This window comes from Gymnoscopelus microlampas, assembly GCF_963454915.1.
Source record: "Gymnoscopelus microlampas genome assembly, chromosome: 20".
Lineage (NCBI taxonomy): Eukaryota > Metazoa > Chordata > Actinopteri > Myctophiformes > Myctophidae > Gymnoscopelus > Gymnoscopelus microlampas.
The window spans coordinates 13,043,130-13,068,349 of NC_139957.1; the positions used below are offsets into that span (position 1 = coordinate 13,043,130).

At 43.8% G+C, this 25,220-nt stretch overlaps 1 protein-coding gene across 1 annotated transcript in view; it reads right to left on the reverse strand.

Annotated features, from left to right (window-relative positions):
- sptbn5 (spectrin, beta, non-erythrocytic 5) overlaps window positions 1-25,220 on the reverse strand; it is a gene marked incomplete at its 5' end in the record, with an annotated part of 72,388 nt that overhangs the window by 8,168 nt on the left and 39,000 nt on the right. The window contains 36 exons of the mRNA XM_084044535.1: window positions 485-664; window positions 1,873-2,077; window positions 2,655-2,851; window positions 3,381-3,524; window positions 3,713-3,781; window positions 4,260-4,446; window positions 4,953-5,041; window positions 5,127-5,294; window positions 5,566-5,706; window positions 6,087-6,233; window positions 6,351-6,441; window positions 6,745-6,917; window positions 7,020-7,097; window positions 7,277-7,465; window positions 8,725-8,887; window positions 9,495-9,616; window positions 9,704-9,817; window positions 10,370-10,484; window positions 10,696-10,817; window positions 11,486-11,581; window positions 11,796-11,987; window positions 12,639-12,794; window positions 13,517-13,705; window positions 14,199-14,303; window positions 14,952-15,101; window positions 15,192-15,395; window positions 18,589-18,768; window positions 18,902-19,012; window positions 19,546-19,660; window positions 19,801-19,946; window positions 20,282-20,414; window positions 21,288-21,445; window positions 21,724-21,840; window positions 22,221-22,311; window positions 22,650-22,759; window positions 23,270-23,456. Of these exons, the coding sequence (XP_083900661.1) occupies window positions 485-664; window positions 1,873-2,077; window positions 2,655-2,851; window positions 3,381-3,524; window positions 3,713-3,781; window positions 4,260-4,446; window positions 4,953-5,041; window positions 5,127-5,294; window positions 5,566-5,706; window positions 6,087-6,233; window positions 6,351-6,441; window positions 6,745-6,917; window positions 7,020-7,097; window positions 7,277-7,465; window positions 8,725-8,887; window positions 9,495-9,616; window positions 9,704-9,817; window positions 10,370-10,484; window positions 10,696-10,817; window positions 11,486-11,581; window positions 11,796-11,987; window positions 12,639-12,794; window positions 13,517-13,705; window positions 14,199-14,303; window positions 14,952-15,101; window positions 15,192-15,395; window positions 18,589-18,768; window positions 18,902-19,012; window positions 19,546-19,660; window positions 19,801-19,946; window positions 20,282-20,414; window positions 21,288-21,445; window positions 21,724-21,840; window positions 22,221-22,311; window positions 22,650-22,759; window positions 23,270-23,456 (5,134 nt within the window). The remainder of the gene's footprint in view (window positions 1-484; window positions 665-1,872; window positions 2,078-2,654; window positions 2,852-3,380; window positions 3,525-3,712; window positions 3,782-4,259; window positions 4,447-4,952; window positions 5,042-5,126; window positions 5,295-5,565; window positions 5,707-6,086; window positions 6,234-6,350; window positions 6,442-6,744; window positions 6,918-7,019; window positions 7,098-7,276; window positions 7,466-8,724; window positions 8,888-9,494; window positions 9,617-9,703; window positions 9,818-10,369; window positions 10,485-10,695; window positions 10,818-11,485; window positions 11,582-11,795; window positions 11,988-12,638; window positions 12,795-13,516; window positions 13,706-14,198; window positions 14,304-14,951; window positions 15,102-15,191; window positions 15,396-18,588; window positions 18,769-18,901; window positions 19,013-19,545; window positions 19,661-19,800; window positions 19,947-20,281; window positions 20,415-21,287; window positions 21,446-21,723; window positions 21,841-22,220; window positions 22,312-22,649; window positions 22,760-23,269; window positions 23,457-25,220) is intronic.

Genomic DNA, 25,220 nt, shown 5'->3' on the forward strand with positions numbered 1-25,220 from the left:
TTCAGTCATTCATGGATTTCCTGAATGGGCGTGTCTGAACAGGCCATTTCAGAATGGCTGTGCAAGTGATGTCACTTGCACTGATTTTGCATTGACGATGGCCAGACAGAATTGCTCAGTAGCTCCCCCCTGCCCAATAGGACGTTTTGGTATTGCAGCTGAAAAAGCTTGGAATGACAGACAGTCAGATTGTGAGAAAAAATATCTGGATGTTTTTTAGGCTTACAACCTGTTTAAAACGTATTAGGGGGCAATATTTATATATAATATATTTTTTTTTAATTCATGGTGTAGCCCCTTTAAGCTTTTTTAAATCTCCCCTGAGATCTACACATTTCAACTCATAACTAAGGCTATTTTCCATAGTTTAACTCCCAGGCCAAAACTGAAACACATCTAGGTGTACAGTAGGTCTTGTGTAGTGTAATAGTGTACTGTATGTAGCTAGTTCATCTTATTGGGGGATTCACTGGGTTCTCCTAACCTGTTGTCGGCTCTTGATGGTCTGGTTTATCTCATCCCACAGTGAGCTGAGATCCAGCAGCTTCCTCTGGACCTCCGGTCTCTGCTGAACAGACCGTCCCATCTGCTGCGCTGACGCTAGGCGGCTCTGACCTAAACCACGCACCTCGCACACCACCACCTCCTGCTTCTTCTGAAGAACCTGGAGACAAAGGAATTACACTGCGTTAGCACTGTTAACGGTCCAGGACACGTCAGCGTGATGAAATCTTCTCGGAAAACTTGGTTGTTTCAGTAGCCGTTGTGGACACATGAAGGACAGTAAGAACTCACTTACACAGTATAAAAGTAATAAAATACATAATAGAAGAGAAAAGCAACAAATCTCAAACTTTCGATAATTGTTGAGTTCATACTGAAAATATACATCTATACAATTGGGGCGCTCGGGTGGCGCAGTGGTAAAGTCACTGCCCACCACCACGGAGGTTGTGGGTTAAAATCCACCGTGGTGCATCCGGCTTTTGTCGAGCGTCTACAGGAACACAATTGTCCCGTGTTCGGGGGAGGGTGATATCGTCATTGCACGTACTCCTACGGGCTGGGGCGGCACCTGTCAGTAGGGAGTGTTGGGCGGGAGGAGTAGGACGAAGGCTCTACATCATCCTGGTGGGGGCTCCTCACTGGCAGGTGAGTCAGTAGGATACGACAGCAGTGACAACACAGAAATGTGTGTGAGTTATTAATTGGCATAACGACTACATTGGGGAGAAAAAGGGGTAAAAAATGATTGGCTACTCTAAATTTAGAGAGAAAAAAAAAGAAGAAAAATATACATCTATTATGTGTCTATGTGAACTTGTTTTAAAGTCTTGTCTGTCCTTGTTAATATGTCAGTCTGTAATGCAGGATGTTCAAGTTCAAGTTTATAAACTTGGGCAATTAGGTGGTGCAGGGCTATAGTTCCCGCCTACCACTGCGGAGACTATAGAGGTTTGAATCCTGTGTTTGGCAGGAATATATATTCTGCATCTGTATTAAAATCCAATTCATGATATTTATAAACTCTGAAAGTCGTTACACACCAGGAACAATGCAAATAAACGATACGAAAATGTGATCATTTCACATCAAAGTTTTACTTTGGTATGCCTCTTTCATACAGGCTGATGATTTAATTTGTGCTGAAAAACCGACCTTTTTTAGAATAAAACGCTTAATCGTCTCGTTATAATCGCACTCTCTCATAACATAAACAGCAGTTTAAATTAATGTGAATTAAACACACTAAATAAACGCTCCCGGCGTGTACGGGTTTTAAGAATAAATCATAAATTATGACTGTTGGAGTGACATTACTGTACGTCATGTGACTAAAACATTGTGGTTCTCATCCCAGTTCTAGTTTACCTCCACATCCTCCAAATCCTGCCCATAATCCTCCGACTCTGCCAGGCTCTTCCTGGACGTCAGCCATGCTTGTAGTTCTTTAGCTTCTCTCTGGAAGGTGTATAGGCTGATCTGTTCCGCCAGGGCAGCGCGTCGAGAGGAAGACAGCTGCAGGAGAGTCTCATAGTGCTCCAGTACCTCAGGCAGAGACTGGCTCACCAGGTGGCTGAGAGACAGACAGGTAGGAAGACAGGAAAAGAAACAGAAATAGAGACTCTAGGATCAACTGACATCCACAGTTATGCTTCTCATTTGCTTCAATGAGTACAGGCATCACATTTCTGTGGAGGATTCTGGGAAGACAAGTGTAAAAAAAAAAAGGCACTGGTGTCCAAAGTAGAGCTCTTAAACTTCTGCACCTTTCAGATGTCTGGATCAAATGTTGACAAATGAAATAGCCGGCAAACAAATAACAATGAACTCCCCATTTTAAATGATTTGTCATGGACAGATTGAAATTGGGAGCTGCATGAATTTGATATTGGATCATTATTCATTTGTCATTTTTTCAATAGAATGGCTGGTTGTCTCAAGACACATTTCCAATGTTTTATGCTTAATAAAATATCTTGTGATCATCTGTATTTGTTATGTCTTCATTTTAAAAGCTGATGCACAGGCCTTAAATTAAAAGGCTTGTAATTTTTCATCAATTATGTTGTTGCGCTACCGAAATTCCTTGAGTAATTGTTTGTGTAGGCCTCTAAACATGTAATTCAAATAAGTAAATGCTAAGACTCTACCTGTTGGGGTGGTCTAGATGCTGTAGTTTGGCTCCGGTCTCCTGGAGTCTCTCCACCCTCTCTCTCTGGCTCTCCACCTCCACCTCCAGAGTGTCTAACCTCCTCAACAAGCCTTCTGTCGCCTCCTCACTACGCCCACAGTCCTTCGCCTCCACCGACACCCTCTGCTCCTCCAGCCACAACTCCAGCTCCGACACCTGGGTAGACAGACAGACAAGTTCAATGATTCGCCTATACAGAGAGAAAGGTTAACCGCTTCAATCCTAAACATTTTGTTGACTGGGATCCCCATGGGGTCTATACTTGGCCCCCTCCTTTTGTCCCCTCTATACCAAAACGTTTCACCAAAAATAGCCGTTATACAAGCTCAGAACACATTGCAATGCGACACCTTGTAAGATTGTAGATCTGCTATTTTGGCCGAATGCTCACCTATTATGACATGCCAAGAATAAGGGTGATAGGGTTCATGTCGTTAAGAGAGCTGGGTGTAGATAGTAAGTAAGTAGGTCATCAGTTGAGCAATGAGGGTGTTTACTCCCCTTACAAGGTAGATTTAGACAACACATCTGGGGAAAGACACAGGCTAGATACACACTCACACACACACACACACACACACACACACACACACACACACACACACACACACACACACACACACACACACACACACACACACACACACACACACACACACACACACACACACAGAGAGAGTGGTACCTCGGCTAGGAAGGTGTGTATATTGAGGGCCTCCAGTAGGAGTCTTCCTCTAGTCTCGGTTCCTCTCTTGAGCTCTTCATAAAGCTCTCTGAGCTCTGATAGGCTGTCACTAATCTCATGGGAAGCAAAGTGGCGGCCTCTCACCTGGGATTCAAACCACAGCACAAAAAAGAACGGATCACAGGGAAAGTCTCACATTAGATAGTGTACTATCTCTAGCAATTCATCACCCTGTCGCAATTCTAAACCTGGTTAGTGGTTAGTGTTATCCTATCAGCCAAAATATGACCATTCAAAATGGTTCTGTAAACATGAGAGAGCAGGTTCCCTACCAAGTTCTGTCCCGCCTCCTGGACTGTCTGGACCAATGGGGCATGGCTAGAGATCTCCTGCATTACAGCCTGAAAAACACAGAATGAAATTTGTATTATTTGATCTGCACTCATCTCTCTCTCCCCCTCCCCCTCCCTCTCTCTCTCTCTCCACACCAGTGGCCTCATGTGGCCCCCAGGGGCCACAGCCCACCTGGACAGCAGCTGCAGTGACAGTTACTTCAGGACCATGGACAGCAGCATCAATTACTTCAGAACCATGGACAGTAGCTACAGTTACTTCAGGACCATGGACAGCAGCATGAATTACTTCAGAACCATGGACAGTAGCTACAGTTACTTCAGGGTCATGGACAACAGCTGCAGTGACAGTTACTTTAGACCAAGACAAAAAAAAATTAACTGCAGTTAATTGAGAACACTGCTGCTCGAGTCCTTGCTAACACCAAGAAAGTGGATCATATCACTCCAGTTCTTAGATCTTACTTCACTTGCTGTCTACAATTATTTATTTATTTCTAAAATACTACTGTTGGTAAAACAATACCTGGTGTTTTTTGACCATCTGTTGAGTAGTGGTCAGACTGTTTCCCAGTTCTTTACTGGTGGTATTCTGCAGCCTGTCATTCATCCAGTTTAGCTCCTCCCCTAGGTCTCTGTAGAACTGGAACAGCAGCTGCCAGGCCTCCAGGGTTTCCCTGCGACTCTGCAGGGGCTCAGACAGACGATTGTACCTGGGGAAATAGTTATTGTATAATATTGTAGAGTTCCCTAGAAGGAAGTTCTCTTTTGGCTTTTTTAATCTTTACTAAAGACGATTTGATTGGGTAATCCCTGGCCCTTATTCTATTTTATAACTCTGTAATTCTGTTTTTAGCCCTATTCTTACTCCTGTTGTGTAATGGCTTATTTGTTTTTGCCTCTTTAATTCTTCTTGTTTTAAGTCTCTTTTTTTTTATTTTGTCTGTTTTTAAATCTGACCTTGAATAGGATTTTCGTTGACCTTTGGTTATGTGCTTTATAAATAAAATTTGAGTTGAGTTGATAGGTCAGCCGCAGATCTCATCATCATCTATCATCTTGGAGCTTGTTAAGGACAGACATGGGACTTAAATCCAGGCTGCCCAGAAATTCTAACGGTAATAATAATAAACCAATATAATAATTAAACCAAAAATAGAATTTCTAAAGAATTTGTCTGTAGTCTGTAGTCTGTAATATTGTTGTTGGTTTTGTTTACTTGCTGATGGTGTGCGTTACTCGTCTCTGGATCTCTTCAGCCAGGAAGTTTCCCTCAGACAGGAAGTTCTTAGAAGTCTCCATTAGACCCTAGGATGAAAACCATCGAAAACCAAATGAATATAATCACCTACCTACAGTAGCTGGAAGAATAGAAAACATTTTTGTGCTCTACCTGTATTCTGTCTCGGTGTCCATCAACTTCTTCCTCTAATCCCTGCAGAGCTTTCAGCAGCCGACTAACAGACGGTATGTCGCTTCCACAGTCTTCACTGGCCAGTTCCTTCTCCACAGACCCCACCCACTGTTCCATGTCATCCAGTGAACGCTGGAACTGCAGCCCCTGGAAAAAGAAATGGTCTGAAGAGTGATGACTGAATAACTTGGGTATTTCAGAGTTTATATCACAGAGACGGAGTAGAATCTAGGGGCAACTTCCATTGTAACGCAGCGCCATATTGGATGTATGTAATGAGTAATCATCCGGTCACATGTAATTAAAATGTTTTTTTTTTTTGTTAGAAACTTAAACAAAACCGTGCGTGCGTGCGTGCGTGCGTGTGTGCGTGCGTGCGCGTGTGTGTGTGTGTGTGTGTGCATGCGCGTTTGTGTACCTGATAGGCCTGCTGTAGTCGTGTTTTCTTGTCCTTACAATTGTTGAACAGTGTCTCCCAACAGTCGGTCAGCTCTCTCAGACTACACTTTACCTTCTCCTCAGCAGAAACATGACCGCCGGACAACAGCCCCTGTCCCTCCTACGTGACAGACAACATGCAACATGTATGTGTAATATGCAATACCAGCACGTACAATATGTAACACAATGTAATACCAACACGTACAATATGTAACACAATGTAATACCAGCACGTACAATATGTAACACAATGTAATACCAGCATGTACAATATGTAACACAATGTAATACCAGCATGTACAATATGTAACACAATGTAATACCAGCATGTACAATATGTAACACAATGTAATACCAGCATATAGAACACACAACTCAAGGTGTCTTGGCCAGTCCTTTGTGCCAGTAGCCATCAATCGCCACAAGCAACATTTGTTGTTCTGATTTGGATTATTGACTCCTGCTTTCATTTTACTGCTATACTTGTGAAGACCATACCTTAATCAGTGAGTCCACTCTGTCCTTGTTGGCCAGTATCTCTGTCTCAAAGCTCTGATGTTTCAGCAGTTTGGCCTGGAGGTTGGTCGGTTCTCTCCAGCTCTCATCCACGGCCACAGCGCTATGCTCCATCAACCACACACACACCTGCAGGAATCAGACAGGAAAGTTGAAGAGAAACTGTTCATAAGTTGTCATGCTGTCTAACTATCTTTCTAGCTATCAGTAGAACAGAACAGAGTACAGTAGAGCAGAGTAGAGTACCTCGTAGCTGCTTGACAGAAACCGTTGTAGCTGCAGAGCCTCGTCCAGAGCTCTCCGACGAGATTTACACTGCACCATTAGTCTGTCCCTCCTACACGCACACACACACAAAGGCACGTGCAAACACACACACACACACACACACACACACACACACACACACACACACACACACACAGTATGGCATTAGTTTAGAAACAGACTCAGAATCATTAGTTTTATTAGCCCAGTAAGGCTACAGTACATAGCATACAAGGAAGGTATGTCTGTCTGTCTGTCTGTCTGTCTGTCTGTCTGTAATTAGTTGCCAGGTTGTGTCTCTGTGTCAGTAACTAGTTGCGAGGTTGTGTCAGTGTGTCAGTAGCAGTCAAGTTGTGTTTGTGTGTGTCGCTACCTGGTACAGAGTGCACTGGTCTTGCTGGTGATGTTCTCTTTGTCGTAGTGCTTCTGTTGGACCATGTTCTGGGCCAGGACCTCCAGCTGGTCCAACTGCCGGATCTGGTTCTCCAGAAGCTCCTCGAACTGAACCTGCTGCCTCTGGAACTGCTCCACTTCAGATACAGAAGTCTGGAGAGGAGAGGAGAGGAGAGGACATGAAAGGAGAGGAGGTCAATAAAGTAGTGTGGATATGGAATACGAAGGTAGATGAGAGCAGTTGAAGCTTCTTACCCCCAGCTCCTGATTGGCCAGCAGGGCTTCTCTGTTAATGAACCAGCTCTCAATCTGCTCAACAGCACACAGGAATGACTATAGAGAAGAGAAGAGAAGAGAAGAGAAGAGAAGAGAAGAGAAGAGAAGAGAAGAGAAGAGAAGAGATATATGTTAATATTGCATACATGATACTAACTTCACGTACATGTTAACATATCACATAATGTACCAAGATATACTGTTCTATTGCAGAATTATAAGCCATTTGACCCAACCTGCAGGTCTCGTGCCTGCTCCAGAGTGGTCTTGCGTTTTGTCCAGGCTCGGGTCAGTCCAGTTCTGCCCTCGTCCAGTTGGGTTAGAGCCTTCTGGATGTCTGACTTAAAACTGTGACCCGAGCGAACCAGGGACTCCCCAAAGTCCCTCACGGAGTCCATACGTTCCCCCCGAGCATCTATCTCTGTCTGCACACCAAGACATACAAACACAGAAAATAATTCACATAAAAACTAGGGCTGGGACTCGATTAAAAAAAATAATCTAATTAATTAGAGGCTTTGTAATTAATTAATCTAAATTAATCGCATGTTTAATATATCAGGTCAATATTTGACCTGAGAAGCAATTTCTTTTCAGTTAAAACAGATTTTGGTATATGAGTGAATCAATGAGTGAATACATAAGTTTAAGTAACAAAAAATAGTTCTGCACACAACCGTGTTTTTATCCATGCTTCCATCAGAGAGTTTTTTAAAATCTAAATGTCCCATCCACGGGGCCAATCAAAGCAGTCTGATCAGCTTCTTGTCCCATTGCGTGCACAGGGGTGTGTTGGCTGTTGGTTGGTGCACTGGTATGATCGGTACACCCGAAACTCGTCCAGTAAGAAAGGTTCTGTGGTGCATAAACTAAGTGCGATTAAAATGCGATTAATTTTTTTAATCGCGTTAATTTTCTGTAATTAATTAATCTAAATTAATCAGTTAAAGTCCCAGCCCTAATAAAAACAAGTTTAAATGATAACCATTTACTAATAATCTCTCTATGTGAGTTTTTAAGGCACATCTGTAAATGTTGATAAAGCGTGGTGCTGTTTTAAACAGTTGTTTTGATCAGTGGGTGAAAGCGCGAACAGAGCCATGGATCGATGCTGAAAATGTAAAGGCTATACATATTAGGAATGACACCTTCACTAAGTTTAGGAAATCCAGAGACCAGCAGGTATTTAGTGATTTAAAAAAACTCAGAAACAAGGTTAGTAGTTTAATAAAGGTCAAAATATCATAAAATAAGTCTAATCTGCAAAAACTATGGAAATGTCTGAAACAGACAGGTTATAGAAAAACTGAACGATGAAAGCTGAACACAGAATCGCGAAACCTAAACCTACATATAGGAGACTCACATGATCATCTTAATGTAGCTAGTCCGACCATTTGTAAACACAAACGTATCAGTGTGCGAGAAAAATAGCATGTCTCGCGAAATGCAGGGCAAAAATAGTCAACTTAAGATACAGCTGTTTTCAGGAAAACGCTAAATGGAAGGGGGCGGAAATCTTCGGATGACGTGATCTCCGGATCCATGTGAGTAGAAGAAGAGAATGAAAATGGTCACTCGGGTGATAGAGAGCAAGAACACAAAAATAAAGCTCAAAAGGTTTGAACGTTATGAAAAGTTAAGGCGCACATGAGATTAGAGCTAATATATGTTTTGTTATTACCTTCCAGTCTTGGTGTTCCACTAGCAGTTTGTCAGCCTCAGTCCTTGACTTAGGAAGACCTTTCTCCTTCATCTCACGTCCCTGTTTCACACTCCACTCCAGGAGGAGGCGCTGGTTAGCTTTAAACAGCTGCAGCTGATGGGCTCCCTGTAGTCTCTCCTTCCTAAAAACAACATTTCCCATAAGCCCATCTAATGCTTTAAAAATTGACCGTAGAACGTGTAATATGGAATCAAACAATTAAAGAAAGCAACATGGATGTTTACAACTTTGCATAGTTGGCCTATAGCAAACACCCTCTGGTGAATAAATAGTGACAGAGTAAGATACATGTGAATTGTAATTATAAATTGTACATAGACAAATATCCTCACTATAATAGATTAGTTGCACACTTTCAACAGCTCAAATAAAACCCGAATGTACTATCTACTACTGCTATTATTACTAAGATTGCATCTACTGCCAGTACAAATGCTATCGCTACAACTATTACAACTACTACTTCAATCTCTATCATTACTACAGTTACAATTATCACTACTGGTTGGTTGTAACTGTAATTGTATTCTTGCTCTGTAAAGTACTTTGAGCTGCATTTCATGTCATGAAAGGTGCTATACAAATAAAGTGTATTATTATTATTATTACTGTGTTGTTACTACCACTGCTACTAATCTACCACTATTTTAGTTGCAACCAAAATCAATTATAGTACTGCTTCCACAAATAATTATAATCATCATCATCATCATTGTCTTGGCACAGACCTGAGTTTGACCTCCTGGTCCAGTGTCTTCAGTGCTGTTTTGACTTCTTTCTGTTTGTCTCTCAGTCTTGAAGACAGGACCGTCCCAGCCTTCAGTGTGTCACTGGCCTGTTGGTCCAGAACCTGTTCCATTCACAACATATCCTGGTCACAGGCAGTCTAACCTACATAGAGAGGGAGGTTTACAAATCGAGTGGAGCTCGGCCTCACCTTTGATCTTTGATGGATGACTCCGGCCTCTCTCTCTGTCTCCTCGTGTCGTCTGATCAGGTTCTCTACACTGTCCACGTCACAACCACAGTCCTCTACCTGACACAACAGGAGCTGGATAGGGAGAGAGAGGGGGACAGACAGAGAGAGAGAGAGAGAGAGAGAGAGAGAGAGAGAGAGAGAGAGAGAGAGAGAGAGAGAGAGAGAGAGAGAGAGAGAGAGATCATCAACACCAATTTTTCAGTGGTCAGAAAAATCCCCTCTGAAAAATTATCGATAGTGTAGTAGGAGAGACAGACAGTAGGAAAGCTGTGAAGGAAACAGAATAGGTGAGACAGACAGTAGGAAAGCTGAGAAGGGGACAATGTAGGAGAGACAGACAGTAGGAAAGCTGAGGGGAGGACAGTGTATTAGAGACAGGCAGTAGGAAAACTGAGGGGAAGACAATGTAGGAGAGACAGACAGTAGGAAAGTTGAGAAGGAGAAAGTTTAGGAGAGAGACAAAGTAGGAAATCTGAAAGGATGACAGTAAAGGAGAGAGAGACAGTAGGAAAACTGAGAGGGAGACAGCTAGTGTAGGAGAGACATAATAGGACAGCTGAGAGGGATATGGTATAGGAGCGAGAGATGGATAGACAGCTTAGAAATGACAGTTTCAGGGCAGACCTTCTCATTCGCTCTGTCTCTGACTTCTTCCAGGTCTCTGATCAGGGAGTGCACTTCCAGCGCCCCCTGCAGTTTCTTCTTATAACTGCTCAAATCTCCATGGAACTTACTCCACCTAGAGGAGGAGCACAAAATATTTGCTCAAAACTTTAAGATCATGTCTTTCTCTCTGTGTGTGTGTGTGTGTGTGTGTGTGTGTGTGTGTGTGTGTGTGTGTGTGTGTGTGTGTGTGTGTGTGTGTGTGTGTGTGTGTGTGTGTGTGTGTGTGTGTGTGTGTGTGTGTGTGTGTGTGTGTGTGTGTGTGTGTGTGTGTGTGTGTGTGTGACCTGTCATTAAGCTGTTGTCTTCTCTTTCGGACAGTGTTCAGTTCATTGGTGTTGTGTGTGTTCTCCAGTCTGCCGGCCAGTCTGTTGATGGCTGTGATGTGAGCATCATCCACTGTCACCTCCTATTATAATAATAATAATAATAATAATAAACTTTATTTATATATAATAGAGACATCATCATCATCATCATCACCATAGTGTTGTGGTTGTTTGTTTTTAGTGTTTGTCTTTTCTTTTCTTTTCTTTTTCTCTCGGTTTTGTCTTCATGCCAATTCCTTCATGTACTCTGTGTCACTGCTGCCCCCTGCTGGGTGGTCTTGAGGAAGGTGCAGACCACCGATTTGCAAACTTTGAGCCGGGGCCCACTGGTCGGCCGTGAAGATATTACAAGTGGGCCCCCAAATAATTGGCAAGACACTTGATAATTTAAAATTAATATAAAAAAAACATCATGGCTTGTTTTCTTTAAAACCTTGAACATTTTGTTTTCATTGTGATAATCAGGAACTTAAAGTATATTGATCCAACACAACATTGATTGGTTGATCATTAAAATAAACGCATGTGGCCAGATGGGTGGGCCGCAATTGAACAAATTTTCAAGTGAGCCCTGATCCAGAAAAGGATGAGAACCATTGGTGTAGACAACCACAAGTCTCTTCCAATACACACGGCAGTGAGGTGTTTCACAGGGAGGACATAACGCATGTGGAGGAACATACAGGCGCCTCAGCCAACCTGTATTCGTTAGTCGCGTGTTGTGTTGTGTTGTTGTTTCTGGTCTCACCCCTGATGCGGTTCCTCTGAACTCACTGAGTTTCTTCAACAGCTGGACTCCATGTTCATAATCAGTCCCCACATCTCCGACATTCACCATTACCTCCTGAAACACACACACACACACACACACACACACACACACACACACACACACACACACACACACACACACACACACACACACACACACACACACACACACACACACACACAACGCTTAAGTTGATGTCTGTCTGTCTGTCTGTCTGTCTGTCTGTCTGTCTGTCTGTCTGTCTGTCTGTCTGTCTGTCTATCCCTGCATCTGTCGATGGCTTTACCTTCTGTCTGATCCATGTCTCCACCTCTTCAACCTTTTGCAGAAACTCCAGGAAGTTTCTGTTGTGTTCTAGAAGCTTGCCGCGGTCGCCCACGGCAACCTTCAACTCCTCCCACCGTCTCTCCAGGGCCGCCGCGCTCCCTTGCACCTCCTCACAGCGTGGGTGATGGAGGGAGACCAGCTCCTCACCCGCCTGGAGGAGACAGAGAGAGAGAGAGAGAGAGAGAGAGAGAGAGAGAGAGAGAGAGAGAGAGAGAGAGAGAGAGAGAGAGAGAGAGAGAGAGAAGAGAGAGAGAGAGAGAGAGAGAGAGAAGGAGAGAGAGAAGGAGAGAGAGAAGGAGCGAGAGAGAGAGAGAGAGAGAAGGAGGGAGAGATTTGCATATAATTGGAATATTTTAGGAGCATTGGGCAGCTATTATACAGCACTGAGGAGCAATTAGCGGTTCAACGTCTTGGACACTTGGACACTAAGGACACTTCGACATGAGGCCAGGAGTCAGGATCAAAGTAGACTGTAGACTGCTCCAGAATGTACAGTGGCAGTGTATTCTTCACTTCTCTAGTCCTGTTTCCTTTCCTGTCCTCTCCACTCTTCTCCTCTCCTGTATGTCAGTGGTTCTCCTCCGCCCCCTCCCCCACCCCAAGGACCCCGGGGGGGGGGACCCCACTTTGAGAACCAAAGCTGTATGTCACCTCCTCTACCCTAACCTCCTCTTGTATCATCTCATCTCTTCACCTCCACACTCCACAGCTCCCTTCCCTCTTCATCTCCTCTTCTCTGCACTCGTCCCATCCATTGCATCCCTTTCAGTCCTCTCCTCTCCCTTCCTCCCCCCAGTCTTACCAGCAGAACAGAGGCGATGGTGTCGCGGTGAGCCAGTATCTCAGCCTCAAACACCTGGTGTTTCTGTAGTAGCTTCATCTTGGTGCGCAGATCACTGAGGTCAACTTTACTGTCCTCTGACAGCTTCTGTTTCCTGTCTGACACCCACGCTTCAGCCTGAAAACAGACAGATCAAGAGAGAGACAGGCAGGGATTGAGTCAGATGGTCAGACAGACAGATGGACGGACAGGCAGAGACAAAGGCAGTCAGGCAGAGAGAGACAAACAGACCAATAGGTTAATCTATTAGTTACTAAGTTGGCTAGTTGGCTTGTTGGCTAGCAGCCAGCCAGTAATTTTAGTCAGTCATCAATTGTATTATCTAGCCATTGACTTATTCAGTCAATCGATTAGTCAGTTAATTATTGGTTAGTAAGGGTTAGAGTTTGTTTGACAGTCAGTGAGCAGTATAAAACAAGAGGTCTTCTTTGGCTGGTTGGTTAGTTCAGTGGTTCTCAACATGTGGGCCGGGACCCCCAGGAGGGTCCGCACACGATTTTGGGGGGGTCCCCAGATGACAGTAAAGTGACAATTTCAGGACTATTAAGACCTTTTTAATACCTAAAAAAGAAAATAAATGAAATGAAAAAATACCATTACTGCATCGTCAACCAAATCGTCAAATAATATAAGAAAGAGGCAAAAAATTGCTGATCTACAAGCTCACAACTCACTTTGCGAGGCTATTTTCACAATATTTATCTGTGGAACTAAATGTAATTCCTCAACTACTACAATTCCAAGTGCTTGTCAGGGTGGGGGGTCCCCAGTTCAAATATGATTATTTTGGGGGGTCGCAGCCTGAAAAGGTTGAGACCACTGTGCTAGTTCATAGTTACCTCGTCGACATCACGGTTGAACATACACAGCAGTTTGGAGAGTTGCAGTTCTTCCCTGCGTTTGACGGACAGCTCCCTGATCCTATCACGCCTCTGGAGGAGGGTCCGCAGCTTGTCCTGGATCTGACCCGTCTTGTCTCTGCTGAGTTTCCTCTTCAGTCTGTCCGCCAGCTCTCTGAGAGAGGACAGCTGGACAGAGGCACACACAGGCCTGTCACGATTAGTACATAATCGCCCGATCACAATCATTTGAGATAATCACAATTAGCCTAATTTTTGCATAATTGTCAGAATCGTTTCCATTCATTGTGTATAAATTCATCAAAATGTTGAAATAGCAATTCTGTTTTCTCATCCGCTTTGTGAATAAATAAAACTATGGGTGTGTGATAACCAAATTATCGCCGGACATTCGTCGCTGAAAAACCTTGGGTATATTGACCTATACATGGGTGATACTCTATACACTATATATATATATGTATATATATATATATATATATATATATATATATATATATATATATATATATATATATATATATATATATATATATATATATATACATATATATATACTGTATATATATATAAATAGTATATATATATGTATGTATGTGTATTACAGTATGGCACATCACAGCAGGTCTATGGAACAGTTGGGCAGTTGAGGCGGTCAGACCTTGTCATCCTGGGAGCTGATCAGTTTCTCAAAGGCTTCATGTCGTTTGATCAATCCCTCCGTTTCATCTACTGTACTGCCCAAAGCACTGCTCTGTAACTGAATCTACACACACACACACACACACACACACACACACACACACACACACACACACACACACACACACACACACACACACACACACACACACACACACACACACACACACACACACACACACACACACACACATTTATTGTCACATGCGTACATGTACTGCGCCGTAGTAACATTGTAGGTAGGCTACAGTACTTATTGTACTCCACAGTGTGAAAATGCATATTCTAGCCGTTGCTGTCGGTGTCGGTTTATAACTACCTGATGGATAAGCTCATGCATATTTGGTCAAGTGAGAAAAAACACTTTCTAAAGCTGCTATAGCTGCCATCTGTGGTGTGTAGTAAACAGTGCTATGGTTACAGGCATTATCCAAGGCTATCATGAGATCGGCTGAGAATTGACGCTGTTAAGATGTTCATACACAGGTACAGTGCATTATTCACTGGACTTTGCTTGTTTTAACCATAATGTATACACGCACACGCACACGCACGCACACGAACGCGCGCATACACACGCACACACACAGACACAGACACACGCACACACACACACACACACACACACACACACACACACACACACACACACACACACACACACACACACACACACACACACACACACACACACACAAGGGGCGGTGTGTACCTGCTGTGCGTTGCTGATCTTCTCCATGCTGTTAATGTCTCTGTAGAACACCTGTTCCAGGTGTGTGGTTTCTAACCAGCTGTGTTTTTTGTCCCATTCCTCCTCGAACTTTTCTCTCTCCGCGTGGAGAGATCTCAGCTTCTCTGTTACCTGATAGAATTAAAAGAACCCACATTCAGTACCTCCTCTCCTCTCCTCTCCTCTCCTCTCCTCTCCTCTCCTCTTGTCGCCTCCTCTCACCTCGCTCTTGTGTTCCCTGTCAAGTTGCCGTAGTTCGTCTCCCATGCCGACGGCCTGCTCATAGGCTGTCTGCCTGGCGTCCATCTCCGCTCGCAGCTGGAGGTGCTGCGCCAACTGGAGGTCAGCGGTGGTAACGTCTCTAATGCTCTCCTCAGCGGCCATGCCTCCCAAAACCTGACCACACCACAGGGAGTAGTCCTGGACCTGAGGGGAGAGGGAGAGGTTTGCATCACTAGCGTCCAATCACATGCGATGGAGCTGACAGAAAGACACACGCATGTACACACACATGCACGAACGCACATTATTATCTTCTGCCACTGATTCTCATATCATTTGACCTCATAACGGAATATTAGCAAAAACTGCTTGTAGTATGCAGTTTAGGTAAGGTACAGTAAAAGAGAGCATGCTTATGGTTAATCTATCGAGTTAATTTACTACTTACTGATGACCTAACATCATGTTCATACATTCATACATGTACCTACCTCTATACCTCCATCTTATATCAAGTTTTAGACAAGGGGTGGGCAATCTTTTCCACTACGCTATGTACATAGATCTACTGTTAGACCCTCCAGAAAAACGCGGGCAAAAATCCTTGATTCTGCGACGAAATATGCGGGTTTTTTTGCAATTTTATGCGGTGAAATTGCGGGAAGTTGCGAAATATGCGGAAAGTTGTGAAATATGCGGCAATATGCGAAATATGCGATATGCGAAAAGTTGCGAAAAATGCGAAATATGTTAAAAGTTGCGAAATATGCGGAAATATGCGATGCGAATCGCATATTATGCGATGCGCATATTATGCGATGCGATGCGGCCTTTTTGAAAAAACGTTACCCCCGCATAATTATGCGCCATTTTGCTGATTATGCGGTAAATTCTGCGATCGCATAAACGCATTTTTCTGGAGGGTCTATACTGTACAATTACCAGCCAAGTCGACACTGAAAGTAACGTCTGCTTTTAAGTCTTATATTATAGGCTGCTAATGCAAAGAATAACTCATTTAATAGTAATAAAAAAGTCTGACTATCTGCGGAGAATTACAGAAATGAATGGATGTCTTTGTCTGGGTTTTTCAGACAAAAAAAATCAAGGGTTTTTCCCTTGATCTACTTAGAGGCCCATCCTGATCTACTGCTAGATCAAAAAGACATGGTTGACCACCTCTGTTTTAGACAGACAGGACAGCTAAGAAGGAAACCATGTAGGAGAGACAGGCCGCAGGAAAGCTGAGATGGAGACCGTGTAGGAGAGACAGACAGTAGGGAAGCTGAGAAGAAGACAGTGTACGAGAGACAGACAGTAGGGAAGCAGAGAGGGAGACAGTGTAAGAGAGACACATCCCTTGTGGAATGTGATCCTACTAGACCAGCGGGGTTTTTGATTGAATTGATTGAATATTTTATTAGGCAAAAAATGTAAAACAACACATTTACATTTAAAATACTTTGTCTAACAGGTCCGTTCATAAAAGTCCTTGCGGACTTGTTTCCAATGAGGGCCTTGGTATTCAATTCATAGACATATATAGTGGCATCACAGTTCGAATATCATTACACAAAGAAAATAAAAAAAACAGTAAGAATATATATATATCTATATATCTATATATATATCTATACACATATATATATATATACATACATATATACATACATATAATACTATGTACAACAAAAGAAATAAAAAAAGGGGGGGGGGGATATGTACAAGAACAGGGGGGGGTCGGCTATCTAATGGGAAAATGGTACTACTAATGGTGAGCCCAGCGAACTGCATTTTTTGAGGGATGGGGTTAGCCCATTCCAATCCTGGGTGGCAGTGCTGTAGAAGGAGAATTTGCCCATGTTTGTTTTATGGGTGGGTGGTACCAAATTGTTGTTAACGCTCCCTCTGGTATTGTGACTGTGGGTGTCACTAACCTTTTGGAGGTATTTACTCAGATATGCGGGAATAGGGGGCATATCAGGCAAATTTTCGTTTACAATTTTGAAGGCCAGTCCCATTTTTAGTTGTTTAACCCTGTCTTCCACCCTGAGCCAGCCTAGGCTGGCAAAATGGGTGGGAGAAAGGTGGGTCATGGGCCCCAATCCGAGGAGTAGCCGAATCAGTTTGTTTTGGGAGGTTTGAAGCTTAGTCTTCAGTGACACTGAGGTGTTGGAGTACCAGGAGGTGCTAGCATAGTCAAAATGTGGTTGGATCAGGGCCCCTGAGAGGGTCCTGAGGGCCTGTGGGTTGACAAAAGAGGAAACTCTGCCCATAAATTTGGTTCTCTGGTTTACTATTTTGACCACCTTTGTCCCCATGCTTTCACCCGACAGGTATTTGTCGAGAATACAACCCAAATAGGTAATCTCTTCTTTGCTAGCGATAATTGTGTCATCGACTTTGACCTTGAAATCATTTACCTCCATCTGTCTGAGGGAATGTTTGGTCCCAAAGAGAATGGATTCAGTTTTCCCAAGGTGTAGTGACAGTTTGTTATCGGTAAGCCAAGTACGGATTTTTGAGAGTTCAGAGCTGAGCGCCTCCTCAACTTGCAACTTGTCCTCTCCCGAGATCAGGAGTGCCGAGTCATCAGCGAACAGGAAAAATTTGCAGTTACAGGCAGCATTCATGTCGTTAATGTATAAAAGGAACAGTAACGGCCCAAGAATGCTGCCCTGAGGAACCCCACAGCTCACCGGGAGGGAAGAGGACATGGTTCCGTTGATGTCAACCACTTGCTCTCTACCCTCCAAGTAGGATCTCATCCAGTTTAATGATGTGCAGTCAAAACCAATCGCCCTCAGCTTATCAAGTAAAATTGAATGGTTTACAGTGTCGAACGCTTTTTGGAGGTCCAACATGACCATGCCGCAGTATTTGCCCGCGTCTACCTCACGTTTGATGTAGTCGGTCAAATACATCAGGCATGTGTCAGTGGAATGGGAGGTTCTGAAGCCCGATTGGAATTCAAACAACAGTTTATGCTCGCTGAGGTAGCTGTTGATTTGTTCTTGAATTAATCGCTCTACAACCTTTGAGATGGAACAAAGGATGGAAACAGGCCTATAGTTGCCAGGTTCTAATTTGCTTCCTTTTTTATGTAGAGGGATTACTCTTGCCAATTTGAAATCCTGTGGGACGTGACACTGGCTGATGGATAGGTTTGTGATTTGGGCTACTATGGGGGCAATAGCAGTAGCTGCGTCTCTGAGGAATCTGGTGGGGATATTGTCAAGGCCGGTGGCCTTGTTCGGCTGGAGGGCTAAAAGTTTTCTCTGCACATCATCAGCATTTACTGGTTTGAATGAGAAGGAGTCTTTTTTAGCCTCTAGTTTGTCATAGTAAGCATGGATGTGGTCAGAGCCGTACATATGGTTAGACCATGGACACCCACCATGTTGAGGAAGAGGTATCTCTGTTCTGCTAGCTTTAGCTCCGCCTCCCTCTGCTCAACGACAAGACGAAGCTCCTCCCATCTCTCCACCACTTCCTGTTGTACTTCTTGTAGGCGGAGTTTCATGTTTGGAGAGCAGAGTTCCAAGATGGAGTCAGCAGAATCGAGCAGTTCCTGGAGCTAATACACACACAGACAAAGCTGATGAAGTATGTGTGTGTGTGTGTGTGTGTGTGTGTGTGTGTGTGTGTGTGTGTGTGTGTGTGTTTGGGGGGGGGGGGGGGGGGGGGGGGGTTTGTTCGTGTCTGTCCACCTGTTGCTCAGTAGCGGCCAGTTGGTGAAGCAGAGCCTCATGTTTCCTCGTCTGTGATGTCACTCCTCTTAAGTCCCTTGCTATGACTTCTGGGATACTCTGTTGTTGCTCCTACAGAGAGACAGATGCAGAGCAGAGAGAGAGAGCAGGGGGTGTGGGAGAGGAGAGAGAGAGCAAAAGGCAAAATAATAAATACTTCATTGTTTCTCTGTGACCCACCAACTAATAACAATAATTATCTTCATTCATATTTTTTTTTAAAACAATATATTTATTGCCATTTTCAAGTATAAAACATAACAATATGGCATTTGTATTTAAATGTCTATAAATAATCACAAAACAAAAACAGAGCAAAAAGACATCACATAGCAATACATATACATAATAACAACATGACAACCAAAAAAATAAATAAAAAATAAATAAAAATAAAAAACGTTACAGAAACATCAGGAAAAAATAATAATATATATAATAAGATTATGGTCATGAATTTTCCTCCCAATCTTCATTCATATTAATATTTCTCTCCTGACTTGACAATCACCTGAGCAATGCACTGACTTATTCTACGGCAACACCCTATCAGAATATACAGTACAACATCTGCCAGCAGGAGGGTACTGGAGGTTGCTACCTACCTGTATGTGAGTCAGAGCATCAGTCAGATCGCTATGGAAACGATGACACTCTTCTGCTCTCTGTAGCTGGTCCTGTCGCTCACTACACAACATCTGGAGGTCCTCCCATGAGGACCTGATGCAAAGACAGACATACAGACAGACAGACAGACAGACAGACAGACAGACAGACAGACAGACAGACAGATTAATTAACCTACCCAACAGTCCATATCTATCTAACTAACTAACAGATTGACTCACTTATGAACTCACCTGAGTTGTTGCTGTGTGTCTCTGATGGAGTTAGTTTGGGGGTGTTTGTTTTTAATCAGGGTGTGTGCCAGTTCCTCACAGCCCCTCAGTCTCTCCTGTTCCACATCCTGCTTTTTCACGAACGCTTCAAACTTCCCCCGCAGAAACTACACACACACACACACACACACACACACACACACACACACACACACACACACACACACACACACACACACACACACACACACACACACACACACACACACACACACACACACACACACACACACAGTACATTTTTTATTATGATATAATCAAACATAAATATCAAACATCACAGACAGTCTACATTTCCCAAAAGAAATTATTATTATAAAAGGAAGTGCATGTATTTCAGTGTGACCCCCACAGCAAATCAAACCCTGACCCTACCGATAAAGACATGGAGGTACGGTAGGTCAATTTCATTGTGTTAAAATAGAATGAAATGCTGTCTAACCACGACATGTTGGTAGTCGGTTCCGAGGTCCTGTGATGATGCTGTCTGTCTCTGCTTACTGATCCAGTCCTCCAGCTCCGAACATTCAGCAGTAAACTCATGAAGCAACAAAACTTCCCTCAGCCTCTGACCCCTACATGCGAGCATGTGTGCGAGCATGTGTGCGCGCACGTACACGCACGCACGCACGCACGCACGCACACACACACACACACACACACACACACACACACACACACACACACACACACACACACACACACACACACACACACACACACACACACACACACACACACACACACACACACACACACACACACACACACACACACACACACTACTAGTAGTTATACTTAGTTAGTTAGTGGCCACGACCCAAGGGGTCATCCAATGAGTTTAGCTCTGAGCCAAGACCAATGACACTCAACAAAGCATCATTTGGCGAAATTAGAAAAACAAAAGTGGGCATGACCCAGGGGTCAATGAGCAAGTCCATGGTCAGTCGAGTTCGATGACACCCCACATGATGACACAGGCCCGCTTTGGAGACATTCCAAAGTGACCCAGGAAGGTCGGCTGCCAATCAGTATGAAAAGATAATCAGTTCTACTTTGAGAAACGTATCCTTAAAGTGTTGTAGTGTTACATGTATCCATCCTTTTTGTCATAGGCCAAACCCACCAGCACACACCCCTTCGGCCAGTTAGCGTGAAAAGTTAATCAATTCTTCATTGCCCCATGAAAATTATTTTCTCTCTCATGGTGTGGAAGTGTTTGGAAGATAAATGCCTTGTTGAGACCCTTTCGATGCCCCCATTTTCGGATGCCTTGGCCATGACAAACCTTTCTACAAAGTTTCATGCAAATCAGTTCATACATTTTGGAGACATCCTGCTAACACACAGACAAACGGACAAACGAAATGTGGGGAAGACATAACCCCCGTCCAACTTTGTTGCTGGAGGTAATAATACAGTTGTAGAATTATTACTAAAATTACTACCTTATGGCAGTCAGGTGTTGTAACTGTTTGTTGAGGCTGCTCAGGCGGCTGTAAGGTCTGTTTAGCTCCTCTAGGCTCCATCTGTGTACGGCATCCTCCACCTGCTCCCTTAAGTCCTCCACCTCCCCCTCTATCACCTCCAACTGACCCTCCAAAACCTGGCAGAGGAGAGGAGCAGGAGAGGAGATGGGGGGGATGTAGCAGAAAAACGAATTGCCAGCACATGGCTAAATATACCATGTTGTGTTATTTGTGTGTTTATAATACAGTACTTGTGTATTGTGTGCACTAGTATAAAAAGGATGATCTACTGACATTATGCTCAGTGTCTTGTGATGGAGCCTGAGTGTGTGTGTGTGCGTGTGTGTGTGTGTGTGTGTGCGTGTGTGCGCGTGTGTGTTAGGGGTATGCCGATATATCGTCCCGTGTGTGTTACCTGGTGTTGCGTTATGAGGTTCTGTGTTGCTTGGTGATTCTTGCCGTACTCCTCACTATTGACCAGACTCAGAGACTCGGTTAGTCTGGACTCCAACTCGACACAGTCTAACAACAACTGCCCACGCGCACGCCCACGCACACACACACACACACACACACACACACACACACACACACTTTTTAAGAACTGATTCATGTCCACATAGAAGAAAACAGTACAAAGACACGAACATTGATGGTGCAGCAGAGTAATTGACCAAGTCCTGGACTAGTCCTTCACAATACAAAACATATAGATAGTACAGCATGTCTCATGGGTAGAAGTAGCGTCTCCACCTTATGACTACCAATGACAGCAGAGACAGAACAGTATTTTGCAAGCTGTTTAGACACACAAAACACCAGGCTGTGTTATTTCTTTCTTGACACACGCACGCACGCACGCACGCACGCACGCACGCACGCACGCACGCACGCACGCACGCACGCACGCACCTGTTCTCTGGTGACAGCCTTATTCAGGTGAGCTGATTTCTTGTCACAGGCCTCCTCTAGGTCCTCCCACTCTGCTGTCAAGTGGCTACACCTGCAGGTACAACATACACACACATTTACATATTAGTCCAGAGCTGTAGGTTTAGTCTTCAGCACAGTTGGCCTTTAGAGAATTCTAAGATAGTCGTCAAGGTCACGGTCAGTAAGGGTACGGTCACACATCTCCGTACCCTTCCATTCTTTTCTCCCATAGAATGGAAGTGCCCTACGTCGGTAGTTATGGTACAAGTTGTCAAGTTTGTTGTTATGCTGCGTGATATGATATGCTATCTCTCCTCTGAGATCAATAAAACTAGATCTCATGCTATGGACATGTACATTTTCTGTCATGTTCAAACTGAAGGTAAAATGCTCTGGATTTAGAAGTACCTCTGCTCCACCTCCCCTCGGCCTGATAGGCTGGATTTGGCCAAGCTCCGCCCCTTCTCCAAAACACGGTTCAGGTGTTTACGGTGGCCGTTCACCTCCGCCTGCAGCTCCTGAGAACACATGCGCACGCACGCACGCACACACACACACACACACACACACACACACACACACACACACACACACACACACACACACACACACACACACACACACACACACACACACACACACACACACACACACACACACACACACACACACACACACACACACACACTTATAAATATACTTGTAATATAACTATTACCATGTACCATGTCATATTCTTGGTATACTGGGGGTTTTAGGGAGCAGGGGGAGAGTTTGAGGGGATGATTTAAAAAGAAAGTTACGACAACGCGTCGCGTCGCATCGCAACGCGTTGTGAGCTTGTAGATCTGCTATTTTAGTACTTTTACTTTTGGTACTTTAAGTACATTTTTATACCAATACTTCTGTACTTTTACTCATGTAAATTTTTAATTCCGGAGTTTTACTTGTAACAGAGTACTACATTGCAGTATTGATACTTTTACTTAAGTAAAACATTTGAGTACTTTTTCCACCACTGCCGGTACCTTGTGTTTCTGCTGCAGGCTGATGGCTCCAGCCAGTGAGTTGTCGTATCCCGCGGGTCCAGAGGAGGGGTAGTGCTCTGAGATCCAGCTCAGTTCCAGGTCCACATCATGGTAAAAGCCAAACAGAACCACTGCAGCCTCCAGCTGGGCTCGCCGCCCATCCAACGGCTTCTGGAGGGACTTGAAGCTATGAAGGAGACAGACAAATATATAGAGGGGACGTGGGTTGAGATCCCACTACATTAGCCATTTCAACCACAGCATCCAGATTCTGGGGGGGGGGGGGACATTAGCCAAAAATAGCCGACCTAGAAGATCGATCGTGTACATCGGCTATTTTTTGGCGAGGAGATTTGGTGTTGGCGGAAAAAAAGCAGTTAAACTACAGTTGCAACAAGACTAGAGCATGTGGCTCTCAAACTTTTTCAAGTCAAGGACCCGATTTATACTTTAGTATAACATTTCCTTGAGCTAATTCTACACTAGAAGTCAAAGGACAAGCAGCTTGGGCTGAAGATGCCTGTCGTCACAGTACTGACATCATACTATTGACATCATAAACTGGTCTCAAAGTACCTGTAATGGGCCACACTGGCTAAACCCACTATTTGAGGATTTAGGAGTGCGCAAGGGGCGTTCCCGTGCAAAAGTTGCTATTTTGGGACCCCTGCCTTATCCGCAAAACACCTGCACTAACCGTTACATTACGCATAGGTGTGGTTGGGGCGTTACAATAATAAAACCAATCACCGTGCCAGATGCCATTGCCTTTAAGAGAAAACTGCGCAAGCCATTATCCCCAATGCAATCTTACGCTCTCCTCTCTCCCTCTCTGCCAGTGTTGCCAGGTCTGCTTATTATAAGCCACGTTGGGCTCTGTAAAGTTGCTTGTAAATAATGGTTGCGGTTGTGAGCTTGTCGATAGGCTATTTTCAAATAGCCAACATATATAAATATGCACATTGTTTAATGGCCGACATAATATAGGTTTGAAGTGCTCATGTAGCCTATAGTCGCTTCTTTTGGGCTTGTTTTTTTTTTAAAACCACATTTGATAGTGATAAGTATCACCTACAGTACATGTTACTGATTAGAGAGAATTTCATATTTTTGTAATCCATTATTTCCTGCGTAATCGATGAATAACACTGAAGTGTGTAATTTGGAGAGCACTGCATTGTGCAAATTGTCTTCTTTGAATAGACTATCATCTTATATAAACACAATTGACACAAGGAATTGACACTCTCACTTCTACAGATTATAGGAAAAGAATCAGAGAGAATCGTTGAGAATTAGGAGAGAGGGAACCTTTGAATGTTGTGCCGTTGTGCACCCGGGCCAACTACCAACATGTCCATTGCAGGTGCGCGCTCTACCAAACGAATTTGGCATTACGGGTGGTTTTAGATTCCGCTGTGCGCTTTCCCAAACGTGTGTGGCCAAAATAGCAATTTTGGGGATAATGCAACAACACGCCCACGGGCACACCTCCAAGCGCAAATAATGGAGTCGGCATAATGAATAGCAGGTAAAGCGGCCGCAAAATACCGTTTAGGGACAGTGCCAACTCCCTTATCCGTAAGTTACGGGTAGCGGGCAGTAATTCACAGCTAGTGGGCAGCGGGTGTGGGTAAAGCAGTGGCAATTATAGGGCCCACGCAATAACCCAGGCAACGCTGGGTTCCCCAGCTTCGTAACGTGTTATCAGTTTGTAGATGTTCATCAATACCAATTGTTAGTCCTTGGAGCCGGTTTATGGCGTCAGATTTATGACGTCAGTTATATCCATACTGTATGTGTATATAAGTCTGGGACTTTGTTAGAGACGCAACACAAGAGGACAACTTCAACTTGTTAACTACTAGTAATTTAACTTGCTCACTGCTAACTCATTCGAAATGGCCGGACGTGTGTTCTTAAACATCAGGCATCAGAAAACCACACTCTT